A 25,597-nucleotide genomic window follows, 5' to 3' on the forward strand; every position below is an offset into this window, starting at 1 on the left:
GACAATTCTGTGAACTGTCATGTGGAAGTTTTAAATTGACACAATACCTGTTAGCAAAGGTGTCAGCTAGAGATGACGTGCAGGAGCTTGCAGGGATTTGTAGTTTTGCATGATGTCTATGTAACAGTTTTACTTCCGTCCCTCTCCTCGCCCCTACCGCACAATAACTGACCGCTGAAACTGACCTTAGATCAGCGTTTAGGGCAACTCCATGCGCGCGCCCCCGGCGCTCTCTCTCTCCACCTCCTAGTCAAACGTAGGCGTTCTCGCGCACAGTCCACCCTCACCCGCCTGTCAGCCATGTTGTTCGTGTGACCCAGCTGTCAGCAACAGGTCCAGTTTACTAAACTAGACATTCTTCTCGGAATTACATAATTTTGCCAATACGAGACGACTGCATAACGCCAGGGAGACATTCACTGGGGACAGAAAAGAGGAGAAAGTAGATGTTTTTTTGCCCCATGATGGTGAGAGGTAAGCGACGTAACGTTAGCCACCCGAAACAGCCTTGCTCTGCTTTCCCAGAGAGTCCATGTTATTTTTGTTTGGATGATATTGCTAGAACATTGAGCTACTGCTAGGCGTAAAATAAAATATTGATTGAATGTAGCTAACTACTTAACTAATCATGTTATTATGCTTAGGAATTTTGATACACTGAAATATGTCACTTTTATCAACCATTGGAAGTGTGCCCTCACACGAACTTGTTTGAAGTTGGTATAAGGAAAACTACCTTACGTTAGTTAACGTAGCTAGCTACTGTTGTTAAAGGAAAAATTGGACATGGCTTCCCTAGAGCCAATATTTTGTCTTGTGTTTAAAACCGTATTTCATGCACAAAGCTCCCTCAGATTCCTCAAACCAAACTTGTTGAACAGGTTACAAACTTGTCTCTTTCTTTAGACAAGTGAAGGGAACGCACCAGTACTGTTTGAACTTTACATGAGATAGCAAGAGTACTGTACAATGAAACGTTAGCACTCTGCGAAGTGGCTCTGATTCTATTGCTACTCATATTAATGAATTAAACTAGCCTCCACTTGAACTAAGGGACTCCACAGCAATGTCAATCATTATTATACCAGGTCATACCAAACAGGCTATGCCTATACATAGTTTTTGTTTTCTGGCAGCAAACCTTGGTGTTGTGATACACTTACATAAAATCCCATCCCCCAGGCAGTCTGCTGTCATTAATAGTGGACGTGGTATTATATTTGTTAGCCTGTACTGTCCTGCCTGTATTCATTTCCCACGGGGGCCAGTATGAAAAAAATTAAAATAATGTATGTAAGTAACTCTGGATAAGAGCGTCTGCTAAAATGTAAATGTAAATGTAAAATGTGGGTAGTGCTGAATGGTCCAGACTCACCTGATGTCAGTATACAGATGATGAAGGTTGATTATTTAACACTGTCAAACAGACTGCAGACAAACTACTTTCCATAACTTTAGGGCCATCGAATAGGGATCAACAACAGAGCGAGTGAGGGACAGGGATAAACAGAGCTGTGTCAGGGCACAGGGGCTGGTTGGCTGTGGTCCAAGGAGCCTTGTGTAAAGTGCTGATTACAGTGGTGGTCGCCCCATTGTCATCTCTCTCTCCACTGTCACAATCGATGTGGGACGTGTGCTCCGGCACAAAATGGCTGCTGTGGCATGCATCAATCCAGGTGGGTACTAGGCCTACAGTGCTCGCCATAATGTATACATATAATAACAGTAAGTACAGTTATTTTAACAGTAACATTCTGTCTACCATTGGAGAGGCATGCAATATATTTGCTGACCTGTACCTGTGCCTGTTTGGCAATGCTTTTCCCAAGTCTGAGAGTATATCCGTAGTTCGTGGACGGGGCTGATAAGGAATGTGTTTTTTACATCGTCGAGCAGTGCCCAGGAAGTAATTAAATCCAATCGTTAGATGCTACCACCCTCCTCCAAATCAAAACCAAACATGGATGTCAATGTTGCACGTACACGCGTCGTTCTACTTCTTGTGCGGCACCATGATGCCAGTATTGCAAGGCTGATTTAGTTAGACAAACCGGTGTGAAACACTGACAGGTGTGCGCGCTAAGCGAGACAGCATGGAGTCCATGTTTGGTTTTCATTTGGAAGGGGGTGGTAGCATCTAACAACTGGATTTAATACTTTTTTGAACACTGCTTGGCGACGCAAACAATGAGTTTTCAATCAGAACCGTCTACCGATTACGGATTTACCTTTGGTCGTGGGAAAAGTGTCGCCAAACAGGCACAGTCACGGGCTAGCAAATAACTCACAAGGTGGGTGAATGTTATACAGCTAGACCAGAGTTCCACTCTGGTCAAGGAAATGGGCTAGCCTACACATTGGTGGTATATTGGATGGTTGCCTGGTGAAAAGCACTGTTTCAGTCATCATTGGTGATGGAAGTGACCCTCAGTGTCGTGGCCGCTAGCCTACCTTTTACACAGATATCGCAGTCAAATCCATCTGCCTTTTAACACACAGCACAGTAGCTCACAGAAACCACTGTTCTGCTAAAAATGTCACTTTCCCATTCAGGCAGCAACAAAGCACATTCCACCAAATAGTTTTACAGTATCCGAAAAAAATTGGGTCTCTGGTTAAAGATCGAGCTTTTGATGTCCGTTTCGAGTACTCATGCCCATCCCTACTAGCAAGCCGATCTCCAGCTGTGATCTTGGCTATGATCAGGGAAAGTTTTTAGTAGCTCCACATCTGTTAATCCAGATTAGCCTTAATCCAGACAGTCAATTCAGTTTAGAAGAGTTCAATTGAGCCAATCTTCTCTAGATCTTCTCTCTCTGAACCGAGGACTTGATCTCCATCTTGTCTCTGTGGCTCGCTGGGGAGACCCGGGCGCGAGGGTCCATTCCAGATACATTCTATGTAGGTCCAAACATATAGTCAGATCTTTACAATGCCTGGAGAGGTGTTCAACATGTCAGGGACCACATCAATATGCTATAACGATCAACTGCGCTGGCCTGTGTAGAGTTAGTGCATGTGGATGGAATCCACCCAAAGGCTCAAGGGTGACGCAATGTAGGGAGAGCTAGGGAGCGGCATGCTTCGAAATAAAGAAAAGTAAACATTAATCTAAGCCAGTCCGAGGTGTCGCAATATGGACGCTGCAGGGCTTAGAGAGTTGAAAGTGAATTTGTCTGTCTGTCCGTCTTCATTAGAGCTAGTGAGACAGTCAACTTCCATCACCATGGTCTGTCAGGTGAAAGAGCACAGTGGTTGAAGTGGTGAACCATTAAATTCAAGTACAGGCCATGTTGCAGTGATTCTTTCCAAAGCCCCTATTACCATTCAAACTCATATCACCATGGTATATCAATCAGCTTTAGGCCACGTCATTTTATGGACACAGTCAATTTTTACAAAAGTTCTATTTTGTTTGTTTTTACTCCTGAACCTCCTCTACCCTCAACCTCTCCAATCATTTTCATGATGTCCATCCGATTTGCTTCTATATGCCATATCTTTCAAACTGTGCTCTTTCACAAAATGTCTCAACCTATAACCTATATACTTATTATGGACACAGTATGTTTTACATTAGTTATCTTGTTATTAGTTGTTATTTGTCCCAACCTTCAACTCCATTCAACCCCTCCCATCTATCTCTTAACACCATATTAGATTTCTATTTGCCATATATTTTTCAACTGTACTGTAATGTTTCACAAAAGTTCTGAACCCTTGTATTCTCATTGTTTCTACAGATTGAAAATATTTTTTTTTGCTAAAAGTATTATTATATTATTTATCGATTGACTGTGACTTTTCATATCACCCAGTAGTGCTATCTGCAGGGTTAGCTCCAGGTAAATATTGTAATCTCCAGGTAAATATTGCACTCACTAACTGTAAGTTGCTCTGGATAAGAGCGTCTGCTAAATGACTAAAATGTAAATTCCTGGACCTGTGACCAAAAACAAGCTACAAATGGACAGTACCAAAACAAATGATCTAATGTTTCTTCGCAGAAAAATCTGCAGAGCTGGGAAGATTGTTTCCCCCATATAAATAACATTCTATTGGTAGCAAGAATTTAGTATAATAATTTTTTCTAGAAAAATTATAAGTTTTGAATCCGGCGTCGTTTTGCGTATCAGTTTGCCATGGAATCGGTATGTCAATAATCTCTTCCCAACTATTTTGCAATCTATATGGGACGGCTGTCAATCCTTTGGTCCTTAAATGAAACTGGTATACTTTTTTATTTATCACAATTTTCTTTAACCAATTATGGTCTTTAATGCAAGGCCGACAGACAAGTTCCTTACTTTTCCCCCTTTCACTTTCCTCTTCCATTATTTTGGTAATGCTGCAATTATTTGGTTGTAATTTTGGGTAGAGCAGACATTTCCATATGTTTTTGTTAGCTGCATGTGATATATACAGTGGGGAGAACAAGTATTTGATACACTTCTGATTTTGCAGGTTTTCCTACTTACAAAGCATGTAGAGGTCTGCAATTTTTATCATAGGTACACTTCAACTGTGAGAGACGGAATCTAAAACAAAAATCCAGAAAATCACATTGTATGATTTTAAAGTAATTAATTTGCATTTTATTGCATGACATAAGTATTTGATACATCAGAAAAGCAGAACTTAATATTTGGTACAGAAACCTTTGTTTGCAATTACAGAGATCATAAGTTTCCTGTAGGTCTTGACCACGTTTGCACACACTGCAGCAGGGATTTTGGCCCACTCCTCCATACAGACCTTCTCCAGATCCTTCAGGTTTCGGGGCTGTCGCTGGGCAATACGGACTTTCAGCTCCCTCCAAATGTTTTCTATTGGGTTCAGGTCTGGAGACTGACTAGGCCACTCCAGGACCTTGAGATGCTTCTTACGGAGCCACTCCTTAGTTGCCCTTACTGTGTGTTTCGGGTCGTTGTCATGCTGGAAGACCCAGCCACGACCCATCTTCAATGCTCTTACTGAGGGAAGGAGGTTGTTGGCCAAGATCTCGTGATACATGGCCCCATCCATCCTCCCCTCAATACGGTGCAGTCGTCCTGTCCCCTTTGCAGAAAAGCATCCCCAAAGAATGATGTTTCCACCTCCATGCTTCACGGTTGGGATGGTGTTCTTGGGGTTGTACTCATCCTTCTTCTTCCTCCAAACACGACGAGTGGAGTTTAGACCAAAAAGCTATATTTTTGTCCCATCAGACCACATGACCTTCTCCCATTCCTCCTCTGGATCATCCAGATGGTCATTGGCAAACTTCAGACGGGTCTGGACATGCGCTGGCTTGAGCAGGGGGACCTTGCGTACGCTGCAGGATTTTAATCCATGACGGCGTAGTGTGTTACTAATGGTTTTCTTTGAGACCGTGGTCCCAGCTCTCTTCAGGTCATTGAACAGGTCCTGCCGTGTAGTTCTGGGCTGATCCCTCACCTTCCTCATGATCATTGATGCCCCACGAGGTGAGATCTTGCATGGAGCCCCAGACCGAGGATGATTGACCGTCATCTTGAACTTCTTCCATTTTCTAATAATTGCGCCAACAGTTGTTGCCTTCTCACCAAGCTGCTTGTCTATTGTCCTGTAGCCCATCCCAGCCTTGTGCGGGTCTACAATTTTATCCCTGATGTCCTTACACAGCTCTCTGGTCTTGGCCATTATGGAGAGGTTGGAGTCTGTTTGATTGAGTGTGTGGACAGGTGTCTTTTATACAGGTAACGAGTTCAAACATGTGCAGTTAATACAGGTAATGAGTGGAGAACATGAGGGCATCTTAAAGAAAAACTAACAGGTCTGTGAGAGCCAGAATTCTTACTAGTTGGTAGGTGATCAAATACTTATGTCATGCAATAAAATGCAAATGAATTACTTAAAAATCATACAATGTGATTTTCTGGATTTTTGTTTTAGATTCCGTCTCTCACAGTTGAAGTGTACCTATGATAAAAAAATACAGACCTCTACATGCTTTGTAAGTAGGAAAACCTGCAAAATCGGCAGTGTATCAAATACTTGTTCTCCCCACTGTATATACAGTCATGGCCAAAATTGTTGGCACCCCTGAAATTTTTCCAGAAAATGAAGTATTTCTCACAGAAAAGTATTGAAATTACACATGTTTTGCTATGCACATGTTTATTTCCTTTGTGTGTATTGGAATAACACAAAAAAAAACAGGAAAAAAGCAAATTTGACATAATTTCACACAAAACTAAAAAAATGGGCCGGACAAAATGATTGGCACCCTTAACTTAATATTTAGTTGCACACCCTTTGGAAAAAATAACTGAAATCAGTCGCTTCCTATAACCATCAATAAGCTTCTTACACCTCTCACCCGGAATTTTGGACCACTCTTCTTTTGCAAACTGCTCCAGGTCTCTCATATTGGATGGGTGCCTTTTCCCAACAGCAATTTTAAGATCTCTCCACAGGTGTTCAATGGGATTAAGATCTGGACTCATTGCTGGCCACTTCAGAACTCTCCAGCGCTTTGTTGCCATCCATTTCTGGGTGCTTTTTGAAGTATGTTTGGGGTCATTGTCCTGCTGGAAGACCCATGATCTCGGACGCAAACCCAGCTTTCTGACACTGGGCCCTACATTGCGACCCAAAATCTTTTGGTAATCCTCAGATTTCATGATGCCTTGCACACAGTCAAGGCACCCAGTGCCAGAGGCAGCAAAACAACCCCAAAACATCTTTGAACCTCCACCATATTTGACTGTAGGTACTGTGTTCTTTTCTTTGAAGGCTTCATTACATTTTCGGTAAACAGTAGAACGATGTGCTTTACCAAAAAGCTCTATCTTGGTCTCATCTGTCCATAAGACGTTCTCCCAGAAGGAATTTGGCTTACTCATGTACATTTTGGCAAACTGTAGTCTTGCTTTTTTATGTCTCTGTGTCAGCAGTGGGGTCCTCCTGGGTCTCCTGCCATAGCGTTTCATTTCATTCAAATTTCGACGTATAGTTCGCGCTGACACTGATGCACCCTGAGCCTGCAGGACAGCTTGAATTTCTTTGGAACTTGTTTGGGGCTGCTTATCCACCATCCGGACTATCCTGCGTTGCAACCTTTCATCAATTTTTCTCTTCCGTCCACGTCCAGGGAGATTAGCTACAGTGCCATGGGTTGCAAACTTCTTGATCATGTTGCGCACTGTGGACAAAGGAACATCTAGATCTCTGGAGATGGACTTGTAACCTTGAGATTGTTGATATTTTTCCACAATTTTGGTTCTCAAGTCCTCAGACAGTTCTCTTTTCCTCTTTCTGTTCTCCATGCTTAGTGTGGCACACACAGAAACACAATGCAAAGACTGAGTCAACTTCTCTCCTTTTTATCTGCTTTCAGGTGTGATTTTTAGATTGCCCACACCTGTTACTTGCCCCAGGTGAGTTTAAAGGAGCATCACATGCTTGGAACAAACTTATTTATCCACAATTTTGAAAGGGTGCCAATAACTTTGTCCGGCCCATTTTTTTAGTTTTGTGTGAAATTATGTCAAATTTGCTTTTTTCCTGTTTTTTTTTGTGTTATTCCAATACACACAAAGGAAATAAACATGTGCATAGCAAAACATGTGTAATTTCAATACTTTTCTGTGAGAAATACTTCATTTTCTGGAAAGATTTCAGGGGTGCCAACAATTTTGGCCATGACTGTATATATATATCTTTTTAAAAACATTTTTTCAAAAACGAATGTTTTTTAAATCAATTAGTATATTTGAGTTTAACCACAGTATTTGTTGCATTATTTGTTCTGTCGTTTCTGGAGGCTTAAATTGAAATTGCAACCAACTTTCTATGGCTTATTTTAGAAATAGTGATATTTGGGAGATTATTTCCTTTTCAAATAACTGAAAGTGTGAGGTTGTAATCTGAATAAAGGGAAAAAGGCTATTCTCTAACATGGGGTGAGACAATCTTACTAATTTGCTAGAGAACCAGTTCGGATTTAAGTATAACTTTTGTATGGCTGAAGCTTTTAGTGATAGGTCTAATGCTTTAATATTTAATAATTTCTGTCCTCCGAATTCATATTAATTATATAAATAGGCCAGTTTAATTTTGTCTGGCTTGCTGTTCCAAATAAAATTGAATATGTTTTTCTCATGTAATTTAAGAAACTGTTCGCTAGGCGTAGGCAAGACCATAAGCAAATAGGTAAACTGGGATAATACTAAAGAGTTAATCAGGGTGATTTTTCCACAAATGGACAGGTATTTACCTTTCCATGGTAGCAAGATCTTATCTATTTTTGCCTACTTTCTATTAAAATGTATTGGAGTAAGATCATTTATTTATTTTGGGATATGTATACCGAGTATATCCACATTACCATCAAACCATTTTATCGGTAAACTACACGGTAATCTAAAAGTTGTATTTTTTAGTTTATCATAATTTGGTTGTAATCCAGAGAAGTTAGAAAATGTATCTAGATCCTCTGAGGCTATGGAGGGATTCAAGTTTTTAAAAGAAAACATGAATCATCAGCGTACAATGACACCTTTGTTTTTAAGCCCTGGATTTCTAATCCCTTGATATTATTGTTGGATCTGATTTTAATAGCTAACATTTCGATGGCCATAATAAATAGATATGCCGATAGTGGATAACCTTGTTTTACTCCTCTTGACAGTTTAAAACCTTCTGAGAAATAGCCATTATTTACTGTTTTACACCTAGGGTTACTATACATGATTTTAACCCATTTTTATAAGAGATTCTCCAAAATCAAAATGCTCCAGGCGTTTATATATAAACCTCAGTCATACTTTATCAAAAGCCTTTTCAAAGTCAGCTATGAATAGCAGGCCTGGTTTCCCAGATTTTTCTTAGTGTTCTATTGTTTCCAGTACTTGCCTTATATTATCTCCAATGTATCGTCCATGTAAAAAACCTGTCTGATTAGAATGAGTAATGTCCGACAATACCTTTTTTTATTCTATGCGCTATAGATTTTGCTAGAATTTTTGCATCACAACACTGAAGTGTAAGGGGCCTCCAATTTTTTTAATGGACTGGATCTTTATATATCCCACTTGTATCCTGTTTCAGTAATAATGAAATCAGACCTTCTTGAGTCAAAAGGTTTGGTATACCTCAACTGGTATGCCATCCAACCCTGGAGTTTTCCCGGATTGAAAGTCTTTAATTGCATCCAGAAGTTCCTCCTCTGTAATTTCGCCTTCGCATGAGTCTTTCTGTATGGCGGTTAATTTTACATTATCAATAGAAGAAAATCCCTACAATTAGCTTCAGTTAGAGGAGATGGAGGCGACTGAAACAAAAACATATGCTTAAAGTACTTTGCTTCCTCCTTCAAAATATAATTAGGTGAATCATGGGTTGTAACCAATTTCAGTAAATTATTTTTGGTAGCATTTTTATGTTGAAGATTAAAAAATAATTTTGTGCATTTCTCTCCATATTCCATCCAGTTTGCTTTATTTTAATAATATATTACTCTTGATCTTCCTTGAATAAATTCCTCCATTTCTTTTTGTTTTTCCTCTAACTTATTCTGAACCTCTGTTACCGTTTTTATTGCTATCTATCTGTTCTGTTAGACCTTCTATTTCCTTTGTTAGTATGGACTCTTGGGATGGTGTTGTTAATGTTTTGTACACTCAGTGTAGATAAATGTTCTAATTATTTATTTATTAGAGTACTCTAAATAAAATCATGCATGTATTCAAGTCAAATGCCCATACATAGTCAAATCAAAAACAAATTTTATTGTTCTCATACACATGTTTAGCAGAAGTTGTTGCGCTCTGGATAAGAGCGTCTGCTAAATGACGTAAATGTAAATGTTGCGGGTGTAGGGAAATGCTTGTGTTTCTAGCTCCAACAGTGCAGTAATATCTAACAAGTATTTTCTAACAATTTCACAACAATACACACAAATCTAAAGTAAAGGGATGGAATTAAGAATATATAAATATTTGGACGAGCAATGTCGGAGCGGCGTAGACTAACATACAGTAGAATAGAATACAGTATATACGTGTGAGATGAATAATGCAAAATATTTAAAGTGGTCAGTGATTTCAAGTCTATGTATATAGGGCAGCCTCTAAGGTGCTAGTGATGGCTATTTAACAGTTTGATGGCCTTGAAATAGGTGTTTTTCAGTTTCTTGGTCCCAGCTTTGATGCACCTGTACTGACCTCGCCTTCTGGATAATAGCGGGGTGAACAGGCTCGGGTAGTTGTTGGCCTTGGTTATCTTTTTGACCTTCCTGTGACATCGGGTTCTGTAGGTGTCCTGGAGGGCAGGTAGTTTGCCCCCAGTGATACGTTGGGCAGACCGCACCACCCTCTGGAGAGCCCTGCGGTTGTGGGCGGAGCAGTTGCCGTACCAGGCGGTGATACAGCCCGACAGGATGTTCTCAATTTTCCGTCTGTAAAAGTTTGAGGGTTTTAGGTCCCAAGCCAAATTTCTTCAGCCTCCTGAGGTTGAAGAGGTAATGTTGCGCCTTCTTCATCACACTGTCTGTGTGGGTGGACCATTTCAGTTTGTCAGTGATGTGTACGCCGAGGAACTTGAAGCTTTCCACCTTCTCCACTGCAGTCTCGTCGATGTGGATGGGTGCGTGCTCCCTCTGCAGTTTCCTGAAGTCCAATATCAGCTCCTTTGTTTTGTTGACGTTGAGTGAGAGGTTATTTTCCTGGCACCACACTCCCAGAGCACTCACCTCCTCCCTGTAGGCTGTCTCGTCATTGTTGGTAATCAAGCCTACTACCGTTGTGTCATCTGCAAACTTGATGATTGAGTTGGAGGCGTGCGTGGCCATGCAGTCGTGGGTGAACAGGGAGTACAGGAGGGGGCTGAGCATGCATCCTTGTGGGGCCCCTGTGATGAGGATCAGCGAAGTGGAGGTGTTGTTTCCTACCTTCACCACCTGGGGGCGGCCCGTCAGGAAGTCCTGGACCCAGTTGCACAGGGCGGGGTTCAGACCCAGGGCCCCGAGCTTAATGATGAGCTTGGAGGGTACTATGGTGTTGAATGCTGAGCTATAGTCAATGAACAGCTTTCTTACATAGGTATTCTTCTTGTCCAGATGGGATAGGGCAGTGTGCAGTGCGATGGCGATTGCATCGTCTGTGGATCTTTTGGGGCGTTAAGCAAATTGAAGTGGGTCTAGGGTGGCAGGTAAAGTAGAAGTGATATGATCCTTGACTAGTCTCTCAAAGCACTTCATGATGACAGAAGTGAGTGCTACGGGGCGATAGTCATTTTGTTCAGTTACCTTTGCTTTCTAATGGTGGACATCTTGAAGCATGTGGGGACAGCAGACTGGGATATGGAGAGATTTAATATGTCCGTAAACACTCCAGCCAGCTGGTCTGCGCATGCTCTGAGGACGCGGCTAGGGATGCCGTCTGGGCCGGCAGCCTTGCAAGGGTTAATACGCTTAAATGTCTTACTCACATCGGCCACAGAGAAGGAGAGCCCACAGTCCTTGGTAACTGGCTGCGTCGGTGGCACTGTTATCCTCAAAGCGGGCGAAAAAGGTGTTTAGCATATCCAGAAGCAAGACGTCGGTGTCTGCGACGTGGCTGGTTATCCTTTTGTAGTCCGTGATTGTCTGTAGACCCTGCCACATATGTCTCGTGTCTGAGCCGTTGAATTGCTACTCCACTTTGTACTGACATATTGCCTTACGTAGGGAAAACTGCACTGTTTGTATTCGGCCATATTCCCAGTCACCTTGCCATGGTTAAATGCGGTGGTTTGCACATTCAGTTTTGCGCGAATGCTGCTATCTATCCACGGTTTCTGGTTTGGGTAGGTTTTAATTGTCACAGTGGGTATAACATCTCCTATACTTTTCCTGATAAACTCAGTCACCGTATTCGTCAATATTATTCTCAGAGGCTACCCGGAACATATCCCAGTCGGCGTGATCAAAACAATCTTGAAGCTTGGATTCCGATTGGTCAGACCAGCGTTGAATAGTCCGTAGCACGTGTACTTCCTGTTTTGAGTTTCTGCCTATAGGAAGGGAGGAGCAAAATGGAGTCGTGATCAGATTTGCCGAAGGGAGGGCCTTGTAGGCATTTCGAAAAGTTGAGTAGCAGTGGTCCAGTGTTTTCTCAGGGTGAGTGCTACAGTCAATGTGTTGGTAGAACTTCGGTAGCGTTTTCCTCAGATTAGCTTTGCTAAAATCCCCGGCTACAATAAATGCGGCCTCAGGATATGTGGTTTCCAGTTTGCATAGAGTCCAGTGTAGTTCTTTGAGGGCTGTCGTGGTATCGGCTTGAGGGGGAATATACACGGCTGTGACTATAACCGAAGAGAATTCTCTTGGGAGGTAATACAGTCGGCATTTGATTTTGAGATATTTTAGGTGAACAAAAGGACTTGAGTTTCTGTATGTTATCACACCATGAGTAGTTAATCATCATGAAACATACCCCCCTGCCCTACTTCTTCCCGGAGAGCTCTGTTTCAGGGAGGGAGAATCTTAATGCTCAGATGGAAATAGGCCAGTGATAGGTATAGACAGTGACTCTGCACTGTTCCTACTCTCTCTCCTTCTTGTTAACTCTCTGGATCTCAGCCCTGATTGGGTGTTGTGTAACACTTGTGTCCGACAGAGAGGGAAGAATAATGACAGGGTTAACTTGTATGATGATGATGCCAACTCTACTGGCCCAGAGTTCCCACACTTCTCGCTGTAGCTGTATTTTATGGTCAGTGTAGTCAGTGTAGAATCATCTGATCTGATGCTTACTGGGTTGGGTCTCTTCTCCTCTTTGTTTATTTTGAACACGGTGTTGCCTGTGTTGTCTGACCTGTCAAAACTCCAGTCTCTCCTGTTGTGCTGCTCAGTGTTCACCTTTTTCAGCTTGACCCGCTCCTTATTTTACCACAAGATGCAAAACACATTCAAATGACAGCAAGGCAGGGGGCTTGTGTATGTTAGTACAGACAGAGCAGACTGCTGTATGTGTCAGCAGGCTCCACAGAGACAGAGGGGATCCCTGGGTGTTAGTTGACTAGAACCAATTTGCATCCTGTATTTCCTTTCCAGACAGGCGAGTACATGGACCCCTCTCTCACTGATACATACAGTACCAGTCAAAAGTTTGGACACACCTACTCATTCCAGGGTTTTTCTTAATTTTTTACTATTTTCTAAGTTGTAGAATAGTAGTGAAGACATCCAAACTATGAAATAACACTTATGAAATCATGTAGTAACCAAAAAAGTGTTAAACAAATCAAAATATATTTTATATATGAGATTCTTCAAATAGCCACTCTTTGCCTTGATGACAGCTTTGCACACTGTTGGCATTCTCTCAACCAGCTTCACCTTGAATGCTTTTCCACCAGTCTTGAAGGAGTTCCCACATATGCTGAGCACTTGTTGGCAGCTTTTCCATCACTCTGCTGTCTGACTCATCTCAAACCATCTCAATTGGGTTGAGGTCGGGGGATTGTGGAGGCCAGGTCATCTGATGCAGCACTCCATCACTCTCCTTCTTGGTAAAATAGCCCTTACACAGCCTGGAGGTGTGTTGGGTCATTGTCCTGTTGGAAAAACAAATGATAGTTCCACTAAGCACAAACCAGATGGGATGGCGTATCACTGCAGAATGGTAGCCATGCTGATTAAGTGTGCCTTGAATTCTAAATATATCTCAGACAGTGTCACCAGCAAAGCACCCCCACACCATAACACCACCACCTCCATGCTTTACGGTGGGAAATACACATGCGGAGATCATCCGTTCACCCACACTGCGTCTCACAAAGACACGGCAGTTGGAACCAAATATCTCCAATTTGGACTCCAGACCAAAGGACAAATTTCCACCGGTCTAATGTCCATTGCTCGTGTTTCTTGACCCAAGCAAGTCTCTTCTTCTTATTGGTGTCCTTTAGTAGTTCAACCATGAAGGCCTGATTCACACAGTCTCCTCTGAACAGTTGATGTTGAGATGTGTCTGTGACATGAACTCTGTGAACCATTTATTTGGGCTGTAATTTCTGCGGCTGGTAATTCTAATGAACTTTCCCTCTGCAGCAGAGGTAACTCTGGGTCTTCCATTACTGTGGCGGTCCTCATGAGAGCCAGTTTCATCATAGCACTTGATGGTTTTTGCGACTGCACTTGAAGAAACGTGTTCCGTGTTGATTGACCTTCATGTCTTAAAGTAATGATGGACTGTTGTTTCTCTTTGCTTATTTGAGCTGTTCTTGCCATAATATGGACTTGGTCTTTTACCAAATAGGGCTATCTTCTGTATACCCCCCCTACCTTGTCACAACACAACTAATTTGCTCAAACGCATTAACCTTTAACAAGGCACACCTGTTAATTGAAATGTATTCCAGGTGACTACCTCATGAAGCTGGTTGAGAGAATGCCAGGAGTGTGCAAGCTGTCAAGGCAAAGGGTGGCAATTTGAAGAATCTCAAATACAAAATATATTTTGATTTGTTTAACACTTTTTTTGGTTACTACATGATTCCATAGTTTTGATGTCTTCACTATTATTCTACAATGTAAAAAAAATAGTAAAAATAAATAAAAAACGTTGAATGAGTAGGTGTGTCCAAACTTTTGACTGGTAGTGTACATATGCAGAAACAACCACTATCCTCTTCCCCTTAGATCCTAAGTAATTTGGGAGGGCAAAGGAGAGAGATACATGGGCTCAGAGGGAAAGTGATATATGAGCAGGGACTAGGAGGACAGAAGAGGGATAAAGACCCACAGGAAGAGGGGAATAGAAGGAGAGAAGGAGCAGATGGTTAGCACGCTCCCCATTGTGAGGCCATCTTGCTTGACCACATTCTCCTGTACTCCCCCCCCCCCCCCCCCACCACCACCTCCTTCCGTCTTCCTCCATCCCTCTCTCTGTCTCTTCTCCCTACACTAATACCACACAAGTGTGCCACTAGTACCCCCGTCCAACCCTTCACATCGGTGTTTGAAATTCACTGCTCGACAGAGGGACCTTACAATTATCTGTATGTGTGGGGTACAGAGATGAGGTAGTCATTCAAAAATCATGTTAAACACTTTTATTGCCATGCAGTCCATGCAACTGAATATTTTTACTCCTGAACTTATTTAGGCGTTAGGGGTTGAATACTTCAAGACATTTTAGCTTTTCATTTTTGATAAATGTTTAAACATTTTGAGAAGCATAATTCCACTTTGACATTATGGGGTATTGTATGTGGGCTCAATTTAACCCATTTTAAATTCAGGCTGTAACACAACAATGTGTAAAAAGTCAGTGTGTGAATACTTTCTGAAGGCACCTTAGAAGGTTCTAGGGTTATGGGCTAAGGGTTGATTTGGGACTGGACAGGTCAACTCTAAAGCCTGGACTTCCATCATCATGTAGGGCTTCCGTAGAGTTAAGTTTTTACTATTTTATGGCTGGGTCATATAACTGCCACAGGAAGAACCTCTGAGAGCTGCCAGAGACTTCCTGTCAGCTGTCTGCCTCCACTGGCTGGACAGGAAATGCTGGTATCTGTGTGTGACTGGACAGGAACAGGAAGGGTAGAGTCATTGGAATTCTCCCTTCTTTTCCTTGTATGGCCTCACTGACATGCCCTGTCCCTTTCTCCATACTTTTCTGGTACTTTTCCTTGTGAGCTCTCCTCAGTGTTGTTGCATTGACCACTGTCAGCGAGTTGTGAAGGGGCCTTTGTTGTTTGTACATACCTTCCTTCATACACCTCTACCTGCCCTTTACCTGTGGGGACAGACAGACAGACAGACGTTGTCATTCAGGGTGACAATAAGGGTTTCTTCTAAGAAATATAAAGAAAGAGAATGTCCACATTATTAGAACACACAAACAAATCATGGTTGATGTGTATGTATACAGTTTACCATGCTCTCCTTCTGAGCAGTGTAATCACTATTACAGCTCTTCGGTTGTTAATGTTGTGTTTATGAGTTGGCTGCAGTTGTTCTCTTTTATAGCTTTGGTGTATGGTCTCATGCTTCTGATGTAGCCTAGCTGGGATGTGTGTTTGCAAGCAGGAGAAAATGGGAATTGATGGAAGTTTAGGGAACAGGGAGAGGAAGCTATGTAGCAGTAGAGTTGGGACGTGGCCCTGGTGTCTCTGTGTAGCAGTAGAGTTGGGACGTGGCCCTGGTGTCTCTGTGTAGCAGTAGAGTTGGGACGTGGCCCTGGTGTCTCTGTGTAGCAGTAGAGTTGGGACGTGGCCCTGGTGTCTCAGTGTAGCAGTAGAGTTGGGACGTGGCCCTGGTGTCTCTGTGTTTGACTCCCTGACTGAGGAACAGGAGAAACCCTGTTGAAACCTGCTGACCAATGAGAAACTGTGCAGCTGCTTCTCTGTCTCTCTCTCTCTCTCTCTCTCAGAGTTGGTGTGAGCAGCGCTCTACCCTCCCTACATTATTAATGAGCGGAAGTTTAGCTCGTTTTGTGTGTGTGCAGACACTAATGTGTGTGTGTTTTGCAGATGACTGCGAGCTAGCCGGCTGAGTAGAAGAACGGGAGTCCCCCCTGCCCCCTCTGCCACCTGCAGCCATGAATGGTAAGACCACGGCTTTATTACTCTGTGTGTGCTATGACGTTCTCCTCCTCTCTCAAGGGCACATTTAGCTGTTTTTTTCCCCTTTTCTTTTTCTGCTGAGTCTCCATTCTTGTCCTCTGGTGCAGCAGCAGTGTGTAGTGTGTCGCTCACTGGGCTGTTCACTGCAGCACGACTCTGTGTCTGTCTCTGTCCAGCTCCTATATCTGCTGTACCAGTGTTGTATCTAACTCTACGCCCCTGTTCATAGATCCTATCTAAGTCAACGCCCCTGTTCATAGATCCTATCAAACTCTACGCCCCTGTTCATAGATCCTATCAAACTCTACGCCCCTGTTCATAGATCCTATCTAGCTCTACGCCCCTGTTCATAGATCCTATCTAGCTCTACGCCCCTGTTCATAGATCCTATCTAGCTCTACGCCCCTGTTCATAGATCCTATCTAGCTCTACGCCCCTGTTCATAGATCCTATCTAGCTCTACGCCCCTGTTCATAGATCCTATCTAGCTCTACGCCCCTGTTCATAGATCCTATCTAAGTCTACGCCCCTGTTCATAGATCCTATCTAAGTCAACGCCCCTGTTCATAGATCCTTTCTAGCTCTACGCCCCTGTTCATAGATCCTAAGTCAACGCCCCTGTTCATAGATCCTATCTAGCTCTACGCCCCTGTTCATAGATCCTATCTAGCTCTACGCCCCTGTTCAGTCCTGTTCAATGTAATTTAAATTAATTTCAAATAATTAACATTTTATAAACATTTTGCTCTACTCTATGCTCTGATGAAACAGGGAAAAACGCCACTGAGATGACAGATCTAGTTTTAAGTCAGTCACATCACAACAGTGTTTCCCTTCGGATTTTCTTCAGCAGTGGTGGCAGAGTTATATGTTTCATTTTTTTGCGGTGGGGGCCACGATATAGCAACAGCAGTGCGCCGCTGCTAAATTCATATAGGGGAAACACTGCACAAACACAGTCTACCTACTGGGCAAAAATCAATAGACTGAAACAAAATTGCCCTGTACTGTACTGTAAGACCATGGTCCAATTACAGTGAGCCTCCTGTGTTCCATGGTGCAGTGCTGGAATTGATTGTGTCAGGGACAGAACCACACAACACTAAACCAGTTCACTCTTATCTCAATCTCTGTCTTATCTTTCTTTATTACTACCGTATAATCAGTGGTTTAAACACACAGACACTAGAAGTGATCTGAATATGAATGATGTGGACAATTAAACAATAAAGAAGCGATAGCAATGGTAAGCATGTTCTCCCCCACAAATGATGCAGCACCCCCCTTGGGCCAATTAGTGACAACAATTCAAACTCAAACGGGACAGGAGATATGCTTGTTCAATGTTTGGTATTTCTGTTGATTACTATGGCTCCTCCTCAGGCCTATAAGTGTAATTGTACAAATGCCGGATCTCTATGGCAAGACAACTTTCGTCAAAATCGGGCCTGTAGTGTCTGAGATATTGCGTGTAACGTACGAATGGACGGAGACTGATTCATACTCCCCCCTCCGATTTCATTGTGGGGGACAATAACAATGTTTTAGCCCTCCAACGTAAAAATAGAAATAAGAAAGAAGCTAAAGAAAAAGGACAGAGCCCTCCACACAAACTGAGTGAGGTGGGTGGGTGAGTGAGAGAAAGGTTCTGTCTTGTATGACTGCTGGGTCTTTCACTAACCATGATCAAAAAAGGCAACAGTAAACGTAGTCCTCCACGAATGATGCAGCCCCCCCCCCCCCCCCCTTGGGACAATCAGTGTAATTTTGTAAATGACGGATTTCTATGGCAAGACTCATCATTCACCCAAGTTTCGTCAAAATTGGGCCAGTGCTGTCAGAGATTGCGTGTGCCTAACGGACGGAGACAGCTACAGTCCCCTCCCCGATTTCATCATGAGGGACAATTAATGTCTGAATTCCATCCTTGTTCTGTCGCTCTGATTCGGTAATGGTAGAGGCTTTGCCTGGAGGTGTGTCTGTGTATAGCGTGTGTTTTAGGTTGTCTAGTGAAACCTCAGCCGTTTCCTGTGTTGGGAGTTGTTGCTCAACCTTTCTGTGTGTGTGTGTCACTACCCCACACCTCTGTTTTCCTTGTCCTGATAGACTTGTAGGCCTTTTCCCTCAGAGATGGCTGAGATTGGTAGCTGAAAATGATTTCTCTTTCCTCTCTTTCTCCAGGCGGCCGCAGTGTGTGGGCGATCTCTCCAGAAGAGCGGGACAAACATGACAAACAGTTTGACACCCTCTCTCCCGTCATGGGCTACGTCTCAGGTACCAAGACAATGCATGCTTGCACACCATCTCTCCATGCTGTAATGTCTCTTCTCTGTTTGCACCTTTTCACTCACTCCTTCTCTTGTTCTCACTCCAGGGGAGCAGGCCAGAAAGTTCTTCCTGCAGTCGGGTCTGCCCTCCTCAGTGCTGGCAGAGATATGGTGAGCACACACACACACGGCCTCCCTTCTCTGTGCTGTGAGAAATATTGTAGGCGGCTGCTCTCCAGTCTCACACACTTGATTGTCCAAAGGAAGTAATGACCCTCTCTCTCCCCCCAGGGCCCTGGCTGACATGAATAAGGATGGGAAGATGGACAGGTTGGAGTTCTCCATCGCTATGAAGCTCATTAAGCTCAAACTTCAGGGCACACCCCTTCCCTCATCTCTACCAATCATCATGAAGCAGCCACCAGTGCCCGCCCCTAACCCTGCCTCAACAGGCGTCATGTCCTCCTCACGCTATGGTACGTTAACACTTCTATTCTATTTTTATTTCAATGGATGATGTTTTGTCTTATCTTTCTAATATTGTGTGTTTCTCCTCTGTATCTCCAGGAATGGGCTCCATGCCAAACCTGTCTATAATGCCCGGAGCCATCGGCATGCTCACCCCCATTCCCATGACATCTAACTTCTCAACCATGACCCCTAACTTCTCACCCATGACCCCTGTGACTGGCCTCACTCCTATGGTCCCAATGACAGCAGGCATGGTCCCCCTGGTTTCCACGTCAACAATGCCCCTGCTGCCATCCCTGGGCAGCCCCTCTCTCCCCAATGGCACTATGGGTATCCTACAGCACCTCCCAACAGGACACATGGGGACAGGTAAGAGGAGGACAGGCTCTCTCTCTTTCTCTCTATCGCTCCTTCCACCCCCTCTCTTTCAATCTGTATGGAAGTGAATGGAGAGTAGAAACTGCTGAGTCACCATTCGAAATAACTAATAATACACTATCATGGTGTATTTGTAATGTAACCATACAATAATTAAAATGTATAAGGACCGTTTATAATGCACGTGTGTGTGTGTGTCAAGGCATGCCTCTCTCTGCGCCCTACGCCTCCTCTCCTCTGGGTTTCTCTCCTGGGATGAACAAAGCTACGTCACTGCTGGACCTAGGCTCAAGCAGGTAACACACACACACACACACTTGATCGGATCTGACCTACATAGGATCTGACCTACATAGGATCTGATCTACATAGGATCTGATCTACATCTCTACCAATTTGGATGCCAATGGACTGTTTCTACATTGACTAACTCTATAATGCTCTCTCACCATCCATCTCTTTCTCTCCTCTCTCCTCTCTCTCCATCCACCCCCTTCTCTCTCTCCTCTCCAGCTCCAACTCTTCGTCCACCACCTCCCTGGCAGGTAGTTCTCCTAAGACGGCTCCGTCTGACTGGGCCGTGCCTCAGGCCTCGCGCCTCAAATACAGACAGCAGTTCAACAGCCTCGACAAAAACATGACGGGATACCTTACAGGTGGGTGCTGCTGGGAAATATAGGCAAACAGATGGCAGCCGTCCGACAGGAGGGTGTCTATAGGTAATGTAGTTTACCTAAGGGACCACAATGGAATTAAGTCATTGACTTTACTGTGTTATCCCTGTCAGTTTTTTAAATGTATGTACTGTGTGTATATGTGTTTTTTATTTTTTACTGTCAATTAAAACCAATCAACCTCACAGGCAGGTGGGTAACTGTGGATAATGCAGTTATATGAGAGATGACTGTAAGTCGCTTTGGATAAAAGCGTCTGCTAAATGGCATATTATATTATTATTATATTATTATATTAGATGGTTCTAATGTTAATGTAGTAGTTAGGAAGGGAAGACACTCTAGAGTAGACTGTTAAAATGCACCTTGTGATGGGTAGAATGACTGGCATACCTGTGTGTGTCACCTGAGCCAAAGCATTTGTGGTATGCGGGGTGTGGTTGTCGGCCTTTGTGTCCACTGGGTTGATGACTTTACCTTTCACTTTCATAACGTATGCTTCCCTAATTCCTTCCCTTGTAGGCTTGTTGTGGTAGACTGCTGCTCCACTAGCCGTTCGTGTGTATGTGCGTGATTGTTCTACACCTTACCTTCTCCTTTCCTCTCTCAGCTACCTCTTGACAGACCTGTTCTGGGGAAACGGCCATTGTATCTAAGACACACTGTAGGAAACCACTGTAGGATCACTTGGCAACTGTTTTCCTTCTAATTTGGAGGTTGTGCAAAAAGGCTGCAAGGGAAGTAGAAGTTATAAACCAAAACTTTACATAATCGACTGAGATTGCTTTATTCTGTGTGTGTGTGTGTATTTCAGGTCAGCAGGTGAGGAATGCTATGGCAACCACTCTGCTCACTCAGACACAGCTGGCAACCATCTGGTGAGTACACCTTCATCATTATCATCATCAACTTAGAGTTGTACCTGTATAAGAACGTTTGACCTTTGCAGTAACGTGTTTCAAAGGAGAAACCTGTGTGTGTGTGCGCTAATCTCTCTCTCTCTGTCAGGACCCTGGCCGATGTGGATAAGGATGGGAAGCTAAGGGGAGAGGAGTTTATTCTGGCCATGCATTTAGTGGACATGGCCAAGACCGGCCAACCCTTACCTCTCACACTACCCACAGAACTAATACCACCATCACAGAGGTACACACACACAAACACACACAAACACACACACAAACACACACACCTAACCCTTCCCCTCTCTTTTTCTGGTAGGGGTGCTGTGAATGGGACCGGTTTATCTCTCTATGCTGGCATCACTGAAGAACTGGAGGCTGAGCCACCACAGAAAACCAAAAGCAACTGTATGTACACACACAGACACACACACACACGACTCTCACTCTTCTTCTGTATGACTACAACACATACATTTACATTTTACATTTTAGTCATTTAGCAGACGCTCTTATCCAGAGCGACTTACAGTTAGTGAGTGCATACATTTTTCATACTGGCCCCCCGTGGGAAGCGAACCCACAACTCTGGCGTTGCAAGCGCCATGCTCTACCAACTGAGCTACAGGGGACTACATACATAATGCATCTGTACACATCTAATGACTATTGACACTCTCTCACTACTCTCTCTCTCGTCTCCCTATCCTCTCTCTCCCCATCCATCCCTCCCCCCCTCAGTATCGTTTGAGGATAGGTTCAAGGCCAACCTGGAGCGAGGGAACGCGGAGCTGGAGAAAAGAAGACAGGCTCTGCAGGACGCACAGAGGAGAGAGGAGGAGAGACGCCAGCAGAAGGAGAGAGAGGAGCGAGAGAGGAGAGAGAGGGAGGCCAGGGAGCAGGAGGAGAGGAGGAGGAAGGAGGAGGAGAGGAGGCTGGAGCGGCAGAGGGAGCTGGAGAGACAGAAAGAGGAGGAGAGGCTAAAGGAGATGGAGAGAAAAGAGGTAAAGAGGCATGTTCTATAATGGGCAAGGGCTCTCAGTGTGTGAGTCATTGTGTGTCCGTGTGTATGTGATGGCGTGTATGTGTTTGACTGCGTGTGTGTTCCCCAGGCGGTGCAGCGTGAGTTGGAGCGCCAGAGGAAGGAGGAGTGGGAGAGGAGGAGGAGAGGAGAGCTGCAGAGCCAGAAAAGTCAGGAGCAGGAGGACATCGGCAGACTAAAGGCCAGGAAGAGCAACCTGGAGATGGAGCTGGAGGCTGTGGTGAGGCTACACTAGGGCTGTTACGGTGACCCACACACCGGCAGTCACGAGTCATGACCGCAGTCAAGTTCCACGTGATCGTTTAGTCACGGTAACTAGGCTTCTCCATGCTCGGATGCTGCTGATGGTCATTAGTAGCCTACCAAACTTGCTAACTGCCTGGTACTCAGCACTCTACTGTCCCTCTAATCACTCTGCCATCAATGCACATTTAACATTTACATTTTGGTCATTTAGCAGACGCTCTTATCCAGAACGACTTACAGTTAGTGAGTGCATACAAATGTAATCGAAAATCAAATCAAACACTTCATGAGAGCCCATGAGCTCATGTTGCACAACATTTCTATAGGCTATGCAATTGCGTGAGAAAACAGAGTTTTGAGGGCCAATATTAAAAAGAGGAGGAGCCCATCAGCTTTCTATAGGCTAGGCCTACTATATTTATTTCTCACATTAAGCACATTGCTTCGCTTTACAACAGGAGTATAGCCTACCTGGCTGGCATGAAAATTAACCACGGGAAAAGCGGCCTCCATTTGCTATTTAAATGCATAGATTACATGTATTTTTCCCCCCTTGTTCCGAGACGGGTGCATGATAATGGTCCATTCTAAATCAAAACTAATTTCACACTTATTTTATTTAGTGTACAGTGTGTTCGGAAAGTATTCAGACCCCTTGACTCTTTCCACATTTTATACAGCCTTATTCTAAAATTGATTAAATAAAAACAATTCCTCATCAATCTACAAACAATACCCCATAATCACAAAGCAAAAACAGGTTTTTAGACATTTTTGCAAGTGTATTAAAAATAAAAAACGGAAACACCTTATTTACATAAGTATTCAGACCCTTTGCTATGTGACTCGAAATTGCGCTCCAGTGCATCCTGTTTCCATTGATCATCCTTGATATGTTTCTGCAACTTGATTTGAGTCCACCTGTGGTAAATTCAATTGATTGGAAAGGCACACAACTGTCTATATAAGGTCCCACAGTTCACAGTGCATGTCATAGCAAAAACCAAGCCATGAGGTCGAAGGAATTGTCCGTAGAGCTCCGAGACAGGATTGTGTCAAGGCACAGATCTGGGGAAGGGTAGCAAAACATTTCTGCAGCATTGAAGGTCCCCAAGAACACAGTGGTCTCCATCATTCTTAAATGGAAGCAGTTTGGAACCACCAAGACTCTTCCTAGAGCTGGCCGCCCGACCAAACTGAGCAATCGGGGGAGAAGGGCCTTGGTCAGGGAGGTGACCAAGAACCCAATGGTCACTCTGATAGAGCTCCAGAGTTCCTCTGTGGAGATTGGAGAACCTCACCAGATGCAGCACTCCACCAATCAGGCCTTTATGGTAGAGTGGCCAGACGAAAGCCACTCCTCAGTAAAAGACACATGACAGCCCGCTTGGAGTTTGCCAAAAGGCACCTAAAGACTCTGACCATGAGAACCAAGATTCTCTGGTCTGATGAAACCAAGATTGAACTCTTTGGACTGATTGCCAAGCGTCACATCTGGAGGAAACCTGGCACCATCCCTACGGTGAAGCATGGTGTTGGCAGCATCATGCTGTGGGGATGTTTTTCAGCGGCAGGGACTGGGAGACTAGTCAGGATCGAGGGAAGGATGAACGGAGTAAACTACAGAGATACTTGATGAAAACCTGCTCCAGAGCGCTCAGGAACTCAGACTGGGGCGAAGGTTCACCTTCCAACAGGACAACAACCCTAAGCACACAGCCAAGACAATGCAGGAGTGGCTTCAGGACAAGTCTCTGTCCTTGAGTGGCCCAGCCAGAGCCCGGACTTGAACCCGATCGAACATCTCTGGAGAGACCTGAAAATAGATGTGCAGTGACACTCCCCATCCAACCTGACAGAGCTTAAAATCTGAAGAAATAGCCTAATACATTTTAATCTAAACGTTCTGATCTGTTGCATCAGCCTCATTGCTTTTGAAAGGTTTTTTGATGCGAGTGGTTGTATTAATTTGGGATCCATCGCATCCCACAACTGTCCCAGACTATGTTTGGAATATTTATTTCTCACACAGAATAGAATAGGTCAACTTTTGTACTATTGGGGGATAGTAGATTGACAGGCAATTGCTTTTGCTGTTCATTAAGCCTACTCATCTTGTTGGCTGCCGAAAAAGTAAATGTGGACAGTTCTTCTAACATCTTCAATATGTACAGTGGCTTGCGAAAGTATTCACCCCCCTTGGCATTTTTCCTATTTTGTTGCCATAAAACCTGGAATTAAAATGGATTTTGGGGGGGGGTTTGTATAATTTGATTTACACAACATGCCTACCACTTTGAAGATGCAAAATATGTTTTATTGTGAAACAAATAACAAATAAGACAAAAACAGAACTTGAGGTCTTGGGGTAGGTCTCTATAAGCTTGGCACATCTAGTCACTGAGATTTTTGCCCATTCTTTAAGGCAGAACTGCTCCAGCTACTTCAAGTTGGATGGGTTCCGCTGGTGTACAGCAATCTTTAAGTCATACCACAGATTCTCAATTGGATTGAGGTCTGGGCTTTGACATTTAAATGTTTCCCCTTAAACCACTCAAGTGTTGCTTTAGCAGTATGCTTAGGGTCATTGTCCTGCTGGAAGGTGAACCTCCGTCCCAGTCTCAAATCTCTGGAAGACTGAAACAGGTTTCCCTCAAGAATTTCCCTGTATTTAGCGCCATCCATCATTCCTTCAATTCTGACCAGTTTCTCAGACCCTGCAGAGTAAAAACATCCCCACAGCATGATGCTGCCACCACCATGCTTCACTGTGATGGGGATGGTGTTCTCGGGTTGATGAGAGGTGTTGGGTTTGCGCCAGACATAGCGTTTTCCTTGATGGTCAAAAAGCTCAATTTTAGTCTCATCTGACCAGAGTACCTTCTTCCATATGTTTGGGGAGTCTCCCACATAGCTTTTGGGTAACACCAAACGTGTTTGCTTATTTTTTTCTTAAAGCAATGGCTTTTTTCTGGCCACTCTTCCGTAAAGCCCAGCTCTGTGGCGTGTACGGCTTAAAGTGGTCCTATGGACAGATACTCC

General features: G+C 43.7%; 1 protein-coding gene across 2 annotated transcripts in view; it reads left to right on the plus strand.

The window, feature by feature from the left end:
* The first annotated feature begins 294 nt into the window (after nt 1-294).
* The window catches only part of LOC311145238 (intersectin-2-like), a 43,580-nt gene continuing 18,277 nt past the window's right edge, over nt 295-25,597 (plus strand). The window contains exons 1-13 of one of the 2 annotated variants that reach the window (XM_084181472.1): nt 295-474; nt 16,483-16,557; nt 18,757-18,849; nt 18,950-19,013; nt 19,134-19,318; nt 19,410-19,682; nt 19,894-19,987; nt 20,205-20,347; nt 21,180-21,243; nt 21,374-21,511; nt 21,587-21,675; nt 22,009-22,271; nt 22,380-22,529. In XM_084181472.1, the coding sequence (XP_084037598.1) occupies nt 16,551-16,557; nt 18,757-18,849; nt 18,950-19,013; nt 19,134-19,318; nt 19,410-19,682; nt 19,894-19,987; nt 20,205-20,347; nt 21,180-21,243; nt 21,374-21,511; nt 21,587-21,675; nt 22,009-22,271; nt 22,380-22,529 (1,563 nt within the window). In that variant the 5' untranslated portion in view covers nt 295-474; nt 16,483-16,550. Of the gene's footprint in view, nt 475-16,482; nt 16,558-18,756; nt 18,850-18,949; nt 19,014-19,133; nt 19,319-19,409; nt 19,683-19,893; nt 19,988-20,204; nt 20,348-21,179; nt 21,244-21,373; nt 21,676-22,008; nt 22,272-22,379; nt 22,530-25,597 lie in introns of both variants that reach the window. The other variant, XM_084181471.1, reaches the window with a different exon arrangement.

Source organism: Coregonus lavaretus (assembly GCF_964263955.1).
Source record: "Coregonus lavaretus genome assembly, chromosome: 18".
In the NCBI taxonomy this organism is placed as follows: Eukaryota; Metazoa; Chordata; class Actinopteri; order Salmoniformes; family Salmonidae; genus Coregonus; species Coregonus lavaretus.